Below are 20002 nucleotides of genomic sequence, written 5' to 3'. Positions count from 1 at the left end.
GGCCGGTAGCCAACCCGTTGTAGCAGGTTACCTTGATACATGTAACTCTCTTATTGGTTTAATATTTTTAAGTTTTTTTTCCTTTCCTCCTTTTCTTTCCTTCAAACCGATAGACCCCTCTCCTTTAATTATCAGACGACTATGTGAGGCATAATTGTTCGTGAGTGAGCTTGTGGGAGTTAATGAGTAATTAAAAAAAACCGATCGATTTTTCAAGTGGACGGTCATCAGAGACCATTAAAAGAGAAAAGGTTCAAAATATTGGATTATCAAAAAATATGACAGATGAGGGATAAATAAAACATAAATGCCCAAAGGTTGGATTATTATAATCAATTATTCTTTTAATATATTAGTATAGATATAGTCAATATAATGACTTAATGAGAGATCTAATTTTTTTTCTTTTTTTTGACATAGGTTGAATTTGCACAATAAAGAGTTTTACAAACTACATACTATTAAATTACTAAGGTCTTTAGAGACCTTTACACATACTACCAAACTATCAAAAAACATAAACCTAAACATAGGATAGTGGTTGGCTCTTCTTTTGAATGTCCATGATTATTGAAACTACCGTGTTTACACCACCAACGAGGGATTATCGTGTCAAGGCAATTTGTAGCTTTGGATTCCTTATTGAATATGGCATTGAAGCTGGGGCGATTACCAATAGAAGTCTCCTTTAAAAACCTGTAGAACTTGGGAGAAAAGGAAAAGAACGAAAGAATAACAATGTCACGGGATAGGTGGATAGACCTTGATTTCACACAAATATCTTGAGCCATTGAACATGACTCGATTTGCATGTTAGGACCCTACCCAAACCCTGTTAGACCTGCCCCATTGTTTAGGGGCTGGTCCAATTTTATTAGACCCTTTGTGTCACGGTTCGAGTGTTTTAACACCGGATCGTGCGGCGCGCTCTTGCCTATGGGCAGCAAGGGCACAAGCCTTGTGCGAGAAGTTAATCTCAAGGCTTTGGCGGGGCACGGCCGGGTGTTTGATTCAGAATGGACAATCTTGCCTGTTGGCGACAAGAGTGTGCGCAAAGTCGAGGGCGGTCGGGGCTCTTGTGTGTGCACAACAGGCACAAGCGGGACCCACTACGAGAATGTAACTGTTTTGAGGAGCTAGACTTTGTTGAGTCCTGGAAATCTAAAAAACATGCGACAATACAATGTCTATAAAGGCTAATAACAACACAAGTGATTAAGCAAAGACAATTTATGATGAGAGGTATTGGTCCATATGTAACACCCCGACAATTCTCTCTTTTCTAAAATAACCTTTTTATGTAAAACGTAGAGAATTATCAAGGCATTATCGCCCGTGTGAAAACGTAACGGCTTATTCAGAATTTTGCAGCGGAAAACATAATAAATAACTTTAGGTTTATAAATAATCGATTACATAGTTAATCCAAAAACCAATCAACAAAAATAAGATCAACTAACAAGTTTAAAGTCCAATTAAACAAACCCAAGTCAACTTAGCAAATCAAAACTAAATACAAGCTCTCTATTCCCGATCCCAATGATGCAACATCTTCAAACCTGCAGATGGACAATACTTATTGATCCTTAGAGACTGCTCACCAAAGATTGGGTCATCACAGGATCAATAAGGCATAGCCATGATCAACATGCACAAGCAAAAGCACGTAATCAGCAAAGCTGAGTACTACATACTAAATAAATGATAATCCTAGCATGATTCTATTAACCGAACAATCCTCACATGATACTAAATAAAACATAAGCAAGGAAAACCAAAACATACTGACTTGAAAGCTATACTTGACTGGACTAGACCTTTATAACAATAATATTATTTAATTTAAAATGGCAATGGATCGATTTTTCTAGCTAGAAGTCTTCACTAAGGAAGACGAGGTACGGGCGCGACTCCGTAACCTCAGTGACCTGCGATATCGAGGAACGTTTGACTGAAAATAGGACGCGGTGATCAATCCGGTCCGAATGAAAGGCCATGGGCTACCACCATGAACCCCAACTCCTGTTTGTCCGTCACTTTAGACGTGCACAGTCTAAAGCTATTGCTACTCAGTTTCACTTTACATGATTTACAAATTGACACCCTGTTATGACTCAACAATCACATAAGGCATGCAACTCACATTTATTTACAACTGTTTTTATCTTGGAATTGAGTAAGTGATCACAAAGGCATCAAACAAGACTCATTCCAATTAACTCCAATCTTTTCTTTAATACTGATCAACCCCTGTATATGGGTATAAGGTTTCAACTTACTAAATAAGGTCCTCCGCCCTCATAAAGTAGTGAAAAGCTAAAAGGGAACAACAATTAACTGATCTGAATTATATACTAAATAATCTAGTGTTCCCAATCAAACATATTTGCATCAATCTTCCATACTAACATGTTATAATCCTCAAAATGCAATAAAGGTTTAATATGTTCATCCAACATTATCAAACATGCAATTTCGACCTGACTAAGTTCATCAACAACATTAACATAACCAAGTTCATCAACAATTCAACATGGTTTCAACAATTAGCACACATTCCAAGCACACAGGTATGTACGTACCTTGTGTACACAAACTGCAAGACCACTTTAATAATTCAAAAGTCGCCTACGGAGAATTCTCCACCTAACAACAACCAATATAGACTCATATCAATTCATATTGAATTTTCAGCAACATTAGGGAGCTTCAAACCCTTCCTAAACATAATTAGAACATTTCCCAATATCGAAACTTGAATATTTAATCTCCTAGCATCGTAATTATTATATTAATTAGTGAAATTCGTTGAAAACTCTTCAAAGCATCATACTTTAAATTTCCAGCAATATAACTACTTTCAAACTACTCCAAAACATAATTAACATGTTTGAAAGCATAAAAACAATAACTTTAATAATTCCTAACCATCCTACCATGATTTAAAATCATTAAAAACCTTAAAATTCATAAAATAATTAAAAATCAATATTTCAATGCATTTATATAATCTAAAATTAATAATTTAATTATGCAAACATATAATTCTTGAAATTCATAATCAAATCATAAAACTTATAATTTAAATTCAAGAAACATAATTAAACTATTAAAACGTAATTAAATTCATTAATTAGTTTAGGGTTTAAGGAAATAATCAAAAGTGAGAGAGAGGGAGGCTGGCCGGCGGTCAGGGACGGCGGCAGCAAGGCAGATAGTCGGCTGACGCAAGGTGGCCGGCGGTGGCAGCAACGGTGGTTGCGCGTGTTTGTAATGGTGGTGCGCAAATGGGAATCCAAGAAAAGAGGAGAGGAAGAGCGCTGGCCGGTAGGGCGGCAGTGGTGGTTGACGTACGTGCAGCAAGGCAGCGCGACAAGGAGCTGGGCACGGTGGTTGCGTGCGGTGGCTGCTGCGCGAACGGGGTTGCTGCGAACACGCAAAGGATTAAGGGAAGCACGAAAAACAGAGGGGAAGAGGAGGAACGAAAGCAGAGGAAGAAGGAGAATCGAAAGAGGAGGGAGAGGGCTGAGATTACCGTGCGTGGTGGTCGGCGGCTAGGACGACGACGAGTAGTGAAGGCGGGAGAGATGGCTGAGTTGTGCGTGAATTGCAGTAGGAGGGTTTTTTTTTTCTTTTTTTTTTCCCTTTTGGTTTCACGTAAGAGTAGAGGAGAGAAAGGAGTATTTGTTGGGTTTATTGGTTTGGGCTTTGCCCAATTGGGCTAGGAGTAGAATTGGTTTTTATGATTCGAATTCAAAACTAAATAGGATCGTTTTATAAATTCAATCCGTTTTCGTAATTCGATTTCTTTTCAAAATAAAATTCTAAAATTATTTTTGATTTCAAAAATTCTTAAAATATTTAAAATGCATTTCAATAAGTAAATATTCATTAAATATGTATATATATTACTAAAATTCACCAATTTAATTTAAATATAATTAATTATTCGTAAAACTATATTAATAAGCTTTATAAATATACGGGGGATTACACCATACCTTTCATAGAGGTTTATTTTAAATTAGCTAATAAAAACTGCTAGTGAACACTGGATTACATAAACATAATAATTCTATCTAAATCCTAGAAAACTATTAGAAAGATCCTAGAAAACAATAGATAAGCAAAATACAAGTAAAGAGAAGTTGAATTCTAACACATTGGATTTGGGGGCGGATATGAGTTCATTTGTTAATAAACGGGTCTACGTCTGAGTTCAATATTTTTCGACCCAAGCTTAGTCCATATCCGACCCATGGACTCATGCAATTAATAAAAATAACAAAATTTATTAATTTAAGGAAAAATTACTTTAAATAATCCAACCTTTTGACGATTTTCCGTTGATAATCCAACATTTGGATTATTATTTAATAATCTAACCTTTGCACCCCATTAACTTTTATTGCACCCAACCGGTCACCAACCTGATACATCAGGTTACCTATACACGTGTCATGCAACCATTCGTTGTAATTTATTTATATTTTAAATTTTTTTTTCTTTTCTAATTGTTTGGTTGACTTTTTTTAATTAAAAAAGAAAAGAAAAACTAATGTTTAAAAAAACAAAACAATTTTGCTGCAACATCAAGATGAAGACATCATCTTCAACATTTATGCAAAGAACATGATCAATCAACCGTTCAACACCATTAACCATGTACAACACAAGTCTAACAACAACGATACGTCGATACCCCTTTCTTTCTCCTCCCCTCAAACACAACCTCCTTTTTCTCCTCCCCTCCAACACACCTCTGCAATTGCACGCACCACCACCGCACCTCCCGGCTCCAGTGCTCCACCACCAGTCCACCACCATCTTCAGCCACCACTTACACCCAGAACACCTCAAGCCCCAGTTTGATTATTTTAGATAATAAAATCTTTAATTTCATATGCTGAATTGTTAAATAAGTTTAATTTGCTTGAAGTTAAAACACCGCCTACTCGAATTCGTACATAATTCCAACAAAAAATTTCAAATTTTTTCCAGTATCGACATTTTAAAGTTTCTGGTGTGACGTGTGGGCACGACTTTTCAACGGATCCTGGACTCCTGGTTTCGCAAGTTGTTCCGCGGGTCGGCGGGTAGGTTTGCTAGAGAGTATGAATCGTGGTGGCGCAAGTTATGGATTCCGAGTGTGACCCCGTGAATGGGGTTTGAGTGCGAATGATGGTCAGAGATGAAGACGAAGATGGGGAAAGAGAGGGTTTCGAGGGTGGGGTTGCTATTGGGATTAGGCTTGCTGGTAGGATCGGGGAAAGGGATAGAAGAGACGACATCACATGGCTAGGATGGAGGAGAGCTTAGAGAAGGTTATGGAGGAAGAAGGGAGGAGGAACGAGGTCGGAATTAAAAGTTGACCTTTTTAATCGGTTACCGGTCGTTTGGGTTCAATAAAAGTTAATGGGGTGTAAAGGTTAGATTATTAGATAATAATTCAAAGATTGGATTATTAACGGAAAATCGTCAAAAAGTTGGATTATTTAAAGTAATTTTTCCTTAATTTAACTTATTTTTGGGCATATTTTTAACATTAAATTGCATGTGAAGTATTATACAATAATTTTGACAATTTTTACATGAATATGATGATAAATAATGGTCATACTAATGGCCTAGAAAAAAAAAAAAAGTAGGGACAAAAAATGTTAAAATTAATAAAATATCAAGATCCGTTTCGGACCATTTTAGAACGGCCAGAACCATTGGATCCGGATGGGGGTCTGAGTTTATCGAACTCAATAGATCTTGAACGTGTGTGGATCCACGTGAAAAATATAGATCTAGGTCTCATTGGACCTGTCCTATACCTGGCCCTTGCCCATCCCTTACTACATGGCCACAGTTACAGTTAAATATTCTGAGACAGGATTTTGTACTTTCTACATTACAAGGTTTTGAACCAACAAGCATATTAACATGACTGAACTTGGGCAGAAATCAGACTTCAGAGTTCTGCAAAGATGTTTCAGAAGATTTTATAGAGATACAGTCGATAATGTACTTCATATAATTTACTTGTGCCCTGAAATGTGCAAGCAAGAACATGTAAGGCAGTAAGTGCTCGCGCTATCACTCCTGCTCCTTGATAAAAGGTTTTAAGCAACCTCCAACCAATGTTATGCTCAACAACATGAGCAGCAACTTATGATAAGAGTGCCATTTATTGGTGCTAAATCGCGTAAAAGACAAGTTGAAGATGCATAAATAGCTGTCAACAAACTAAAATCTGCAACAACCTGCGTTTGATTTACGTTACAGAACACCAGCATCACATAACAATATGTGCTGGTACGTACGTATTCTCCCTTCCTTCGTCTACAACAACATTTAAACAACGACTACTACTTTTACACAGCTATATAATTACATGGCACGAGCAGGGATTTCAGCTTAAGCAGATTCAGCGAAACCTAGCTGAAGATTACCGTAGTCAAACACAGTGTGATAAGCTCCCATGAAAATATCTCCAAGAATCCTGCGAAATAAACAAGCAGACATTGTAACAAGGAACTACGGAAGTACATGCCATAGTTATACGATAATCTGAATGCATGACGTACCACAGGGGACCCCTAGGAGGAGCCACATCAAATGCCATGAATCCGCTAAGGCAGATAGTTGCAAACCCTTCTCCGGTTTTCATAATGTACTGCGAGTTCAGAGAAAAATGTCAGAGATGAAGTTAGGACTTCATATGCCAGAGTTATCTTCAAAAAGTTCGAGAAATACCTCAACAAATTATCTTTAGGCCAAATTAACTTACAGAAAAGAAGCCCTTTTTCTATACTTCTTCCACTTCTTTTTAGTTGCAACACTTTGTTTTGAGGTATTGTCAATGCATAACTTGAACAATTGATATTTTTAATTACGGTAAATAAAATTATAATAAATTGATTTTTATACATTAAGACAAAATCTAAGAAGATCCCACATGAATATGTTTTTCCTAAAGTGCAGATCATTAAAAACAAACAAAGTAGATTATGTGAATATTGCAAAAAAGAAAAGTGTTAGCAAATATTTGAAACGGAGGACCGATAAGTCCACTTCCACTACAATCTACCAAATGTCTTTTGAAACGGAATCCATCAAAAATGTCTTTTCCAAATGAGAATTTATCAAATGCTGCTTTCTAAGACAATTTTTTCATAGTTGTTGGTTGAGTAGGAGTTGTTTTATGTAACTTAGCGCAAACACCACAGTTCATTTTCAGAATTTTCTCGAATAATTAAGACGAGTGATACCAAAAACGTTTGTTTGTTTTCTAATCAGGCCAACGAACACAAACCTGTTCAGGGGTTAGTGTGAATTCTTTATCAGCAATAGTGAAAGTCACATTTGGCAAGTTGGGGATGCTGTCACAGTCAACAACTGATTCTTGGTTCGGACTTGGTAAACTATTGCAAAGCTGCACAGAACAATATTTTGTTTCAGAGTCAAGCCTTGTAATATGGTGGCGTAATGGATAACGAGGCGCATAAAAACATGAGCAAAGAGTATTTTAGAACATATTACCTTGTTCACATACTGGAGTACAGCATCCTTGGTCTGATCTTGTCTCAATTGATTCTGAACCCAAACCACAGTCATCTGACAGGCAGTACAGAATAAGGGGTCTACACCTAACACATCCTTCTTGTTCTCTCTTTCTACAACTGATTCGATACCAGCACTGTAAACAAAAATGGTTCAGTACGATGAATACTCTTTCTTGTCAATTAAAAAGTTTCTCATCCTAATTGAAAGCAATGATGGTTTTTTCCCTTTTATTTCCACTACTAAACACTTCATAATGTGAGACTGAGACCATGGTGTAAAAACTCACTCGAGTTAACTCATATCGCCCGAGTTAACTAGGTTTTGGAGGCTGGCGATACAAGATATCCCGAGTTGTAAAGGTGTTTTTAAAAACGGCGAGATCTCGGCCGGTTCAACCGATCCGAACCAATTTTGTGCGCCTTAAGCGTTATTAGCCTCACATCTACTCAGTTTTTAGCTGAATTCCCCATGTTTTCGACAAAAAAAAGGGGAAAAGAAAAGAAATGGAGAAACTCCACTGAAATAGAGCAGAGAACTCCATTTCCAAATCTAAAGCAAGAGAGGAGAGATAAGGTGGACAAAGGAATTCATTTAATTAGGTCACGTGTACGGTTTAGGGGAGGGGGACTAGGGTAGGTAGTCAGTGGGGCTGACATGGGGCTTCTTTTTCAAATTCCTACGCGACAACCGCGATACGGTCCGCGACTAACGCATCATTTCCGTTACCGAAACTCCGCGACCGATCCCGCGACAGCGACCGATCCCGCATTTTTTATCTATGACTTACTCCAAGACTTCACTAACTAAGCTACATGACATCCACACTTTCCAATGTTGTTAGTTACAAGTTTCAAAGACAGGTACTAAAAATTGCAAGACTAGGCCACTTTGTAGATAATCGCTTGAGTGTGAAGTGTCCATGGCTAATCGGACATGTGATTAAGTGTACTTGAGGTGAAAATGTGCAATGAAGTGTTCTGGATAGTATAACTATCAGAGCCTGAAAACTATCATTTTCACCTGTGCAAATATTTTTCAAAGAGCGCTCAGAACTGTGAAGCACGAGCTACAAAGGATACGAAAAGCTACTAATAACTCACTGTAAGTTGGTGGTTGATAAGAAATACTTCCCGTCGTTCTTATTTACATAATCAAGGAGAGGTAAAAGAGAAAGAGTGCCCCTCAACAACAACCAATCAACCATCACTTTCACCAAATCACTAGAAAAGTGAGGGCGAATATGACAATTCACCACACAAAACTTCCCCATAATAGAATCGTGTCAACTAAAAAGGAATATCCCTAAAAGGAAAATGTGTCCTGTAAATAAGAATGGAGGAAGTAAAAGATACTGTAACAAGATGTAAGGATATCCTAACCTGCCATGCATGCCGCATAAGTTAATCTGAGAGCATACTTTATTGGGACTTACCTGTAAAACAGAAGCTCCAATTAGGAATGATGTAGTTAAGACAAGAATTAAGATATTCTCCATATATATTATACTCCGTAACCGATTTCTTGATCATCACACATGATGCAAAAAAGGTAAAGAGAAGGGAGGAAAGAGAGAACAAACCCCTGCCACCAAAAGATCCCAAATCATATCTCCATACTGAGTAACGATATCTTTGCACTCGTTGCTTATAATACCTTTGGCACCAATAGCATGGTTGATTTCAGTAACAACATGCTGCAAACAAGAGACTTAGTCAGGGAAACCGGCCGAGCAAAACAATCAGCATCAAAAATTACCCATAACAATTCTAACTAAGAAGTTCAAAAAGTTTTCTCCCGTCTACCACCGTCAAGTATTTAAGTTAACATCTACTTTTTGCAAGGACATTATGGAGAGTAAAAAAATAGAGAGAAAAAAAGCGGCTAGTTGGGTGGGAATGGGTCCCAAGTTTAGAGAAAACAGTAAAAGAAACCAGAAATAGAAGTTCGCTTAAATGTGGTGTTAAATATGGAGAGAAGGGAAACAATCTAAGGGCATGTTTGGTGTAAATTTAGGGAAGGAAATGGAAAGGAAATAAATAAGGAGGGGAAAGGGTAATGTTAAATATTATTACCATTATAAGTTGTTTGATATACCTTGGGAAATGAATCCCTTGTAACAACTAGGGATTGATTAGAGAAACAATTTTGTGTTACCAAATGGTGGTAATGGTTACCTTCAGGAAAGGGATTGTGTTACCACACCTCTCGTACCAAACATTAGGTAATGGAAATAAGTTAAGTATTCCATTTCCATTACGTAAAAACACTCATCATTGTAGCGGAATGCAGGCTTACCGTTGGTCCAGCAAGTAATGATGTCCCTGAGTCTACAATAGCAGCACAACCCCCATCACAGAAACCTGAAGGAATAAGGCACAGGGTTTACTACATTACTAAAGAATTTACGCAGTTTTTCGGTAAGGTAGCTATGGTTCATAGCATGATCTACAGTTACCTGTTGAGTAGTTTCCAATCAAGAAATCTCCCATATTGAACTGGAAAAAAACAAATGGAAGTATACGCGTCAAAGACATTTAAGAATAAAAGGTAAAACAGTCATCAAAATCATCAAAAGAAATGTGTGATGCCTTATGAATCTCAGTTATCTTTCTCTAGCTAAATACCTGCCAATAACCTTTCTCGGATAGCGACACATAAGTATGCCTTCCCTTGAAATGTTTCTCATCAACTCCTCCAAATACTAATTCCCCGCCAACTTCAGCAGATGGGTCTCTGTTAAGCCAGAACGAGAAAACCGGGTCCTTCACAAGTTCTTGATCCACCATATTATACCTACATCAAAGTTGCAATCAGCACGTCCTGTTAGAGTTATGGTATATCTAGGGTTCTAGTATGTTTAGGAAACTAGAGGTGGGTTAGTTTAGGAATCTAATGGAGTCCTAAGCCTATTATAGTTATGTTATGGTTTCCTATATAAACCAATGATGTAACCAAGTTATGATTAAGCTGTTAAGCCGTTTTCTCCTAATCTTCTCTGAGTTTAACACGTCCAGTATGCCCCCAAAAGAACGAGAATGGAAAAACGAATTTTGCAACTATGTAAGTACAATTTAAGAAATGGAAGTTGAGGTTGCAGTGTAATGGAGGTTGGCTTACCATACAGGAGTTACATTTCCAACTGAAATTTCTTGAAACCCAAGTCCAAATATACCATCAAATTTGGCAAGTAGAAAGCTGATACTTCCTTCTCTGGTTGCTTCAATGAAAACCTGATCCTTGACGGTAAGGTCTCCAACTTGTACATCGTCCTGACTGAAGAAACCAGAAATAGAACCCGAACCATACCTTATATGACAAGATTTACCTAAAAAAATATTATATCAGACATATGATTCACATGCTGAATTGGACCAAACATGGACATTATGAAACACAAGTAATACCATACCGATGGCAGTGTATGTCCTTGACTTTTTTGCACTGTACTTGGAGTGGAAATAGCAAGGAATCTGCACGAAAACGAGTGATGAGTAGGAGGATCATTTCAAAGGTCAGAATTAAGGACAGAAGTCGTTTTAATTACTTACGGAAAACAAGCATTTTGATGATGGGACCCAAAGGTTAGAACTTCCGGTATCAAATATCACGGAAAATGTTTGAGGAGGTGTTCCAATACTAATCTCTCCATAGTATTGAGCACCCAAGTAATCCTTCAAATACACTACATCTGGATCCGGACTGTCATAACGAGAATGAAGTGTGTTCCTAGCTTCTTGATCCAATTCCAACTTTCTTCCAATTCTCATTGCATTTAAAGTATCACGATCAAGCACGCGCTTCTTTAGAGCCATTCTCACCAAGGCTTCGGTAGTTGGGAAAAGGTAGGGGCTTATGAAAGCCAAACAAAAGAGAACTACTAGTAGATTCTTGAGACCCATTGTTGGAGTAAACTCCTAGAAAGCATAGAGAAAAGGGTTTTAAGAATTCAGATTAAAACCAAACTAAAGCAAAATTCCCAAAAATTGCTATCTATATATGCTCTGGACAAGGGTTATTCTAGGTTGGTTCAGGCATTCAGATGTTCAATGACATAAATGAAGAGAATAAAACTTTGTTTGTGCTAATTCTTGTGTTGATCAAGATCGCCAAAAAACGGAAACAACAGAAATTAATATACACAAAAGCGGTAAAAATTGGCATTACAAGCAATTTTGTAAAACCTCGTATGCATCAGTACATATAAACTGTAACAGAGGCTCTCGTGGACTCACCGGTTACCACAAATGAGTAAATAAGCCACAAACCATCAAAAAATCAGTACAATTCATTCAGCGGACTCACTTGAACCTTCAGAATTTTGAGGACATTCATCTTACACTCGGATACCTTTTAGCTTATTGGAAATTTTGCTCATTTTGAAATGAGCAAAATTGTTCAAATTAACAGAAAATACCCAACTCGACAATTGTCCAAATTAGCAAAAAAAAAAAGCACCCAACTCGACAATGGTTAAAATTAGCAAAAAAAAAAAAAAAACCCAACTAAACAATTGTTCAAATTAGCAAAAAAAAAAAACACCCAACTGGACAATTGTTCAAATTGTACAAAGTTTTGAAATGAACAAAATTGTTCAAATTGTAACAGAAAGAGGAATAAGGACACAGAATTCAACCATTCATAATGGTTTGTTCAAAGATCCAACTCCATAACTTAGAGGTTGATGGTTCGATTCTTATCTTCCCTTGTGCTTAACTTCAATCCAACAACCAAAAAAATATTCTTCTAAAATAAAAAATAAAAAAATCTATAAACATATGATAAAAAAGGTCAATAAAATGAACAAATTTAATTTCTTACTCCTTCCAGTTCACAACAATAGTATTACACCATTTCCCTAAATCAAATAAACTTCAAAACAATAAAAATCACAAAAACTGAGAAATTATTCTCCACACCCAATAAAGTCCAAGTTAATATATCCGATATTGATCAATCTCACACACGTAAGTAATAAAACAAACTACCCAAATAATCCACACCCTCAAACCCCCTTATCAATTAAAGAAAGAATCAAACTTTCTACTTATGAAAATCCATGGCATATAAACAACAACTCAAAATGTAAAATCATGATCAAATACTCAAATGAAGTATACCCCAAAAAAAATCAGGACAAAAAATGAAATAAACTGAAAGGGTAAAATGGGTATAACAGGAGTAACATAATACCTTCCTCAGGTTGCAGCAAAGCTCCCTCAAGTTCTCTCTCTAAAATATCCACCAAAATTGGAAGTGAGAGAAAGATATGATCTTCCTTTGTCTTTCTTCTCGTCTGTCTTAAAAAGGATCACTAACTGCTATGGAGCATTCAATTTATGGGTCCCACCTGCGAAATTTCTCTTTTTTATTTTTTATCTGAAAATCATACTAATCTGTTGTGTCAGTGTCACTCTTCAAGAGTATACTAAATCAAAATATTATTAGTCATTTTAAAAGTAATCAGTAGATGATTAGTGATTTAATAAAGTTGTAATTGGTACGACTTTAGGTTTTAATGTTTTATTAAAGGAAAATGTCACTTTCTTCCTTGTGTTTAGTCAAGGTTTTACTCTTGTGACATATTCTCATGCCTTCTCATATTTAATTTTAATTTTTTTTTAAGACATCAAGCGAGTCACAAAGGTTAAGCCGATAAATAGTGTAGATGGGATTCTATCTTAACTCTTGGTTGTCGAAGAAATCTTGTTCTATAATCAGTATACCACTGAAATGGTATACTAATATTCTGTATTTTCATTTAGTATCAAACCACATAGTTTGGTACAAGAAGAGTAGTTGTATTTTCTCATGTGGTATCATACAGCATAGTTTTGTAACGTGGTTGCATTTTTATTTGGTTACTAACAACATAGTTTGGTGCTCACAAGTCAATGATTAATGTTATTTTTCGTGGCCATACTCAATCTATTACCTGAACTTATCATTTGACCCTTAATATACCATCTGAAGTTACTAATTTGTCCTTAGTATACCATTTCAATGGTATACCGATTATAGAATTAATTAGAAAGCCTCCTTGATTGCCACCTCTTCTACATTTTACCAACTAAACTAATTGACATCCACGTTTAAGTAGCATATCAGTAACAACAACAAAATTAAGAGCATAGATTACTCATTTTGTCATTCTTTTCCTAAATAATTGTCGTTAGAAGAAAATGAGATGTTTTCTTTGACCTTTGCCCGATACTCCGTATTATTAATTAAAAAAATCAATTCCAAAACTTATGTAATTTTTGAAATTCTCTTGGAAATATTTGGAATTTCTACCCATGATTATGTGCTTTTCAACTCAGTTCCACAATGATCACCAATATTTTCGTGCACCAACGAGGTTTCGGCCTAAAATTCAAGACAATAAAACTAATGTTTTGTATATGATGAGTCAAATGTTCGAATCTCCACCCTCCCTCACATGTACTTTAATTGTCTTTATGGCTCTTTTGCCATAAAATACACTTCATAGAAATAGTATAACTTATCAAGTCAAGTGAAAGTGTGATAGTAGTAAAAAAAATTAAAAAAATTAATACGACAATTATTTAAAAATATTTGGATAATAATATTGAGTTTTTATTAATGAAAATATTGTTGTTGTTTTGTTTTGTTTATAAGCAAGGGATTACTAAGTGAGAGGATACAAAAGATAAAAGGTAAGGAACGACAAAAATGTAGCAAAAAGGGGATCTATATGAACCACGAGTGTCAATGTTATTTTAACTACGAGGAGGTTTATTGTTGTAGGAAGATACGTGGAACTTTCTCACTCTGTAGTCCGTACGAGTAGTTCCTTCGCCTGGGTGTATTACGGATAATTAGTTCTTTGGCCCGTTCGATGAACGGGCTATTTATATACATAGGCATGTAGAACATGTTCCACCAACACTAACATGTTTACACCGAAAAATGGAACTCCTTAAGCCTCAAGGTTAAATCCCACTAATACAGAGTAGTCTTTGCAGTTTATACACGTTACTTGCCAAATCTAAACGATGTAAATATGTAGTAGAATATATAAATACATATATTGTACATTGTGAGGACTTTGTAGTAGCTATAAGATTTGATGCTATTGCGTCATTTCCCAACTTCAATGGATTAGAAACAAAAATTGATTATGAGGATTTAGCTTAGAAGAAAAATGGGTAAAAATTTTAGGATATGAATTCACATATCCACTTTAATTTATAAGACGAATAAATAAATAAAATTTAAACTGGCGTCTGGAAAAAACATCATCTTGCAATGAGACAATGGATGCAGAAGTACCCAATGCCCATTATGTAGCTATAGTGGAGTTAGTACCTAATCAACAATATTGCACAACAACGGCAACAGAGGAAGTTAGCTAATAAAATCAGATCAATTAAATAGGAAGTTAGCCATCATAGAAAGTGAGAAGCCCCTACAACTCAGATAAAATAAATCACTAATCCAGCCGCTACGAGTTCAGAAAGTCATCGATGGTTTGTGCCATTCTTCTTCACCGTATACCCTATTATTGATTCATCATAAACCCATTCCAGATACAAAACTTGGCATGTTAGCCAAATTTTAAATAAAATTCTAAAAGCCACCAAATAACTAATAATCAAATATACAAGAACCTCATTTTAATAAAGATACGAAGTATAATATCCGAAACAATCAATCAACAAAAAATACATTGTTCATCATATATTCACCTGAAGTTGCAAATTTCCCTTAAAATATACTAAAATATAAAGTTGAACTTGATAGAGAAGTTAGTGGAGAAATTAAAGAAGGCTTGAAGCCCAAATTGGCGAAAGTATTGGTATGTGTTGAGCTAGCTGCACCTTTTCACATTCATATAATTGCCTGAAAAACAACCCAATAGAAGAACTAAAATCAATTGTAGCAACAGATGAAAACAAAGAAATGTACCTAATCAAAATTGAATGTAAAAAATCGGGTTTAAATGGCTAAAAATAAAGAAGAAACCGTCAAAATGCTAAGGGTTTCTAATTCATTTCCCTTAATGAATCAATTAATAGATCCAATTCAATTCTGAAAACGGTTAAGTTATACTCAAGAGACAAAGAAATGAGAACTGAATTAAATAAATTGTGTAGACGGATTAATTTGATTGTTGAAGGAATATTTGAATTGAATGGAGAATTGATTTTGAAGGTTGAAGGAGCTAGAAGATGGAAGGGTGGGAGATGAATAGATGATACGGGTAGGAAGTGGCATCATAAGAAGGGAAAGAGTTTACGGGGAAAACGAAAAAAATGGTGAACAAAGATAATGACACGTGTCAATATGGTGTACAATGACACGTGGCAATATGGTGTAGATGGTTTAGGTTTTTAAATACTAGGTATAGATTTACTCCACCCAACCACCCCCAACTAAAGATGACTGTGGGCCGAGCTGGATCGGGCTTGAAAAAAGCCCGGACCGATAAGAGCACGAAAAAAACACGTCCCGGCACGGGCACGAAGTCGCGGGCTTGGGCCTTAACTTTTTGAAAAAAGCATGACAAGGCACGACACGACTCGACCCGACACGACAAAGCACGCTAAATGTAGTAAAATTAGCCTTAGACACGACGGGTCGGCCTTGCACGGCACGAAAGCCCGTGGGCCCGGCCTGGGCCCTTTTTTAACTTTTCGGGACGGCACGACACGACACGAAACAACGTGGGCCTGGCGTGGGCTCGGCCCGAAGCCCGACCCAACCCACGACCATCAACCAAGTCTTAACGTCTCGTTTGACCAATGTAGTAATGGGTAATTAATTCATGTGTGATTTTGTAAGAAAAGTTTATGTTGTTTTGGTTGGAATTTTATGGGGCTTACTATTTACCGCCACATATTACTAAAAATCGCCACATTTATTTATCCAAATACCCTCCTTTATTTACCTCCTCATTTATTTACTCAAAGTAGGCACCACGGGCCACCACTGCCACCACCATGTCGCCGGCGACAAAATGCGTAGTAATGTTTACATGGCCGAGTCTATCGGTGGAACGTCGAATTCACATTGTATTTTACTTACTTTATTCGTTTATTTTTGTTCTTTACGTTTTTTTTGGTGTCCTAAAATATTATTTACATTTCATTTTATATTTTCCAAAAATATTTTAGTATTTTATCAAAATTGGCGTTCAGTGATTATTTAAATCAATTAAATTAATTTGGTCATTTCGCTGGGTCACATAACCGTCTATAATTCCGCCACCGTGACTGTACACTGCAAGTCTGCAACAATCTTGCTGAGAACGTCGGCAGGTACACCTTCTTTTCATCTCAATTTTTCATTTCATTTCATTTCATTTCATTTCCTGCAACCTCAATCAAATTGCATTTTGAGTTCTAAGTTCCGAGGGGAGGAGATTTTCAGTTCTCGAAGAATGCATAACAGGTGTTCGATGAAATTCCTCACTGAAATTCTGAAAATTCTACTTTGGTGAACATGAATACAGTTGCAATTGCAATTGCAATTGCTGCTGCTAATTTCAATGATAATTATTAATTATTGTATCAACTTAAGAGTAGAAATTCATGTAGTTAGCCCCAATTACTCTGTAGATTAAGAGTATTATGTTTAATTGTTTTGATTTTAGCAATCTAGAAATTGAACATTTTCTAATGGGGGAGAATGTATTATGCATGATCAGGGGGTTTGAGAGTTTGAGACGAGCACTTGATTGATTGATGGCGTTGAGACGAGCACTTGGTTGGTCTGATGGTGAGCTCATGCGATCAGATGGAAAGCCATGCTCAAGGTTAATGAGGCAAACAGCTGGGATTTTTACAGTTGGTGGAGCATTAGGTTTCTGGGTTTTGTGCAGACTACACTATGGTATGTGTTCATTCTACTTCAAACTCTTGTGTTCTGGTTTATAATATGTACAAGTAAAACTATATTGTTGGGAACTTGGGATGCTTAATGCTGTATGGAATAGGAAATGTATCACTTTTGAACTTGTTAGGATGTGTTCTCTTCATGTAGTCCGGTGTGGTTTGTTTTTTCGAGTTTCTGGTGTGGTTTGATTTTTCGAGTTTCTGGTGTGGTTTGATTTTTCGAGTTTCTGGTATGGTTTGATTTTTCGAGTTTCTGGCGTGGTTTGATTTTTCGAGTTTCTGGCGTGGTTTGATTTTTCGAGTTTCTGGTGTGATCTGGTCGGGTTTTAACAAAAATAAGTAATAAAGCATTAACATAGCCTTAATCACTTACTCTTTAATCATGCCCTGATGTAAAATGTCAGTGATTTACTACTAGGCTTCAAAATGTTTATTGCTTTCTGTTGAATCTAACAACATTACATCACATCACTAGGAAAAACCCAAGTCATAGCAGCTCTAACTAACTAGCTTCTCAATCAATATTGTAAACTCTGATTATGACGAATTTGTAACAAAATGTGCATATCGGGAACGGAATACAAAACACCTTCTACACGACATTGCTAGCTAAGATCGTCCATATTCAATTCTTGTAACACGAAATTTTAGGTTGAAAAACAGAAGCTGGTAACCACCAACTTCCAAGGCTTTAGATTCAAGCTAAATGCGGGAAGAGTGTTGATAAATTTATCTTGAACGTTATCGTGTCAGTCAATCTTGCGAGCTTTATTGATTCATGATCTATACAGTAGATTTATTTGCAATTTGTATTGTCAAAGAACATATCAATAGGTTTAGGAACTTCAGGTCTGCAAATCTTTCAATAAACCTCCTACCCAAACTTCACTAGTTAGAGTGTTTAACTCATTCTTCTGTGAAACTCTTTTAGACCGTCTTTCTCCTTTTGGTTTCTCAAGACCAACCAGTGAATGACCCTCATGAAAGGGATACGTCATACGTGCCCTAGTCAGTATAGGGAAGGGAAGTTACTTTGGTACATCCCTTCCGAGAGCACAGTTTTCTGTGCTTTATTCACATAGAGGTATGCCAAAATCGGTTTTAGTGTATAGTTGATGCTGCGAGAAACTGAGAATGAACAGGGTAAATCAAGCCAAGATTGTGATGTTGTTATGAGTTATGCTAGGGCTATCTATGAAGATTGAATATATTTCTCAAAATGGTACTGTATTAGTTTTCATGACAAAACCACGCTCTTCTACTGTTATTAATTGTGTTTAGGGTTTCAGGCTTTTTCTTTAAGCTTTTTCTTAAGGCTACGTTTAAGGAGATATGACTGTTTGCATAAAACTAGTACTCCATATAAGATAAAAATTCACAAAAAAATGTTGTTGTGGTGTTATCACAACTCTATTCAGGTGAAATGACTACATTATTTGTCACCAGAAAGTTTAGCTGAAATTGTCTGTTTTGTACCAAGAAATTCCCTGACATTTCCTATGGAACTGTTTGCTGTTTTTTCTATTTGTTTTTCTCTGTTCATGTGGTTTTGTCATGGCTCACAGGGTCAAGAGTAACAATTCCTAGAAGTCTCAGATGGGCAGCGTGTGGAGCTGTTACTGTTAGCTCAACCACGGCTCTTCTTGTCCGCCTTTTCAGTCCTGAATGCGAACCTCAGAACATTGCTGCTTATGACTATAAGAAATGACTACTAAAACTGACAGTTTTGCTTCACTTACAACTTCCAAGACCACAGAAACTTCTTGTTGAAAACCAAGTCATGACTCAAGAGTTGATGACACGAGAAATCATCGTGATGCTGTACGTAGTACTCGTATATGTTTCGAGTCAATGTATTTTCTAAAAATCGGGTTGGAAGTTTGGAAATTAACTTTTTGTAACGGAAATTGGAGTTACTTGTGGAATCACGCTAGACTCCGTTCTATTCCACATATTTTATCTGAAATGAACTTATTTGTGTGTGGAAATGTATGAAAAAACTTATTTTTTCTGAACTTATTTTAAGTTCTTAACCGAACTTATTTTTCTGAAAAAAGTCAAAATAAGTCGAATAGAACAAAGCTTAGAAAGTGTCTCTGGTTTCGAAGAGGTGATGAATTGATTGGGAGTTGTACGCGGTAGTCTTGAAAATGTATGTTGATTAGCCCACGGAATGGCCATCGGCGACTCGGCGAGAGCTAGTGGTTCTTTGTTGTGTTTTCTTGCTGCCAAAGTCATTGTGCCATTTTCATGGGGGCAAGGCCAAGGGACACTTGATCTCAAGGGAGAACTCGGAGGGACAAATAATGGCCAGATCAAAGGTTAAAGTACAAAGGCTAATTAGCTAAACTCCAAAATGACAGGGCATAGGATTATAAATTATAAATGCACTAAACCCTTGTGAGTTGTGACACCCTAATCTAATGCAAAAGACACTCCATTCAAAATGTTAAAATAGTCGTTAAAACAAAATTATTAGTTTTTTGCGGCAAAAGAGAGGCAAGCTCCGAACAATATTACAATACTAATAAAATATGGAGTAGTCGTTAAAGTGAATCTATACTGAATGGTATGTAAAAAGAAAAACCATCTAT

General features: G+C 36.4%; 2 protein-coding genes across 3 annotated transcripts; one reads left to right on the top strand and one right to left on the bottom strand.

Moving 5' to 3' along the window:
* Positions 1–6194: 6194 nt before the first annotated feature.
* LOC110797239 (aspartic proteinase) lies at positions 6195–13001 on the bottom strand. The gene is made up of 13 exons (XM_022002330.2): positions 12745–13001; positions 11103–11468; positions 10964–11024; positions 10672–10879; positions 10179–10347; positions 10010–10049; positions 9850–9914; positions 9134–9247; positions 8934–8986; positions 7531–7687; positions 7304–7423; positions 6576–6664; positions 6195–6490 (listed from the first exon to the last, which is right to left on the bottom strand). Exons 2-13 carry the CDS (start codon positions 11451–11453, stop codon positions 6406–6408), a joined length of 1512 nt encoding a protein of 503 aa, XP_021858022.1. The 5' UTR covers positions 11454–11468; positions 12745–13001; the 3' UTR covers positions 6195–6405.
* Positions 13002–16683: 3682 nt separating this feature from the next.
* LOC110797227 (uncharacterized) lies at positions 16684–19423 on the top strand. 2 transcript variants are annotated; one of them, XM_022002319.2, is made up of 3 exons: positions 16684–16832; positions 17222–17406; positions 18974–19423. In XM_022002319.2, the coding sequence occupies exons 2-3, from the start codon at positions 17259–17261 to the stop codon at positions 19114–19116; spliced, it is 291 nt and encodes a 96-aa protein (XP_021858011.1). In that variant the 5' UTR covers positions 16684–16832; positions 17222–17258; the 3' UTR covers positions 19117–19423. The 2 variants fall into 2 exon arrangements, with proteins under 2 accessions (XP_021858011.1, XP_021858012.1); XM_022002320.2 differs by having other exon boundaries at positions 16826–16965.
* Positions 19424–20002: the final 579 nt, after the last annotated feature.

This window comes from Spinacia oleracea, chromosome 4 (assembly GCF_020520425.1).
Source record: "Spinacia oleracea cultivar Varoflay chromosome 4, BTI_SOV_V1, whole genome shotgun sequence".
Lineage (NCBI taxonomy): Eukaryota > Viridiplantae > Streptophyta > Magnoliopsida > Caryophyllales > Amaranthaceae > Spinacia > Spinacia oleracea.
The sequence above is the reverse complement of the archived record's forward strand: the minus strand, read 5'-3'. Positions and strand labels throughout refer to the sequence as shown.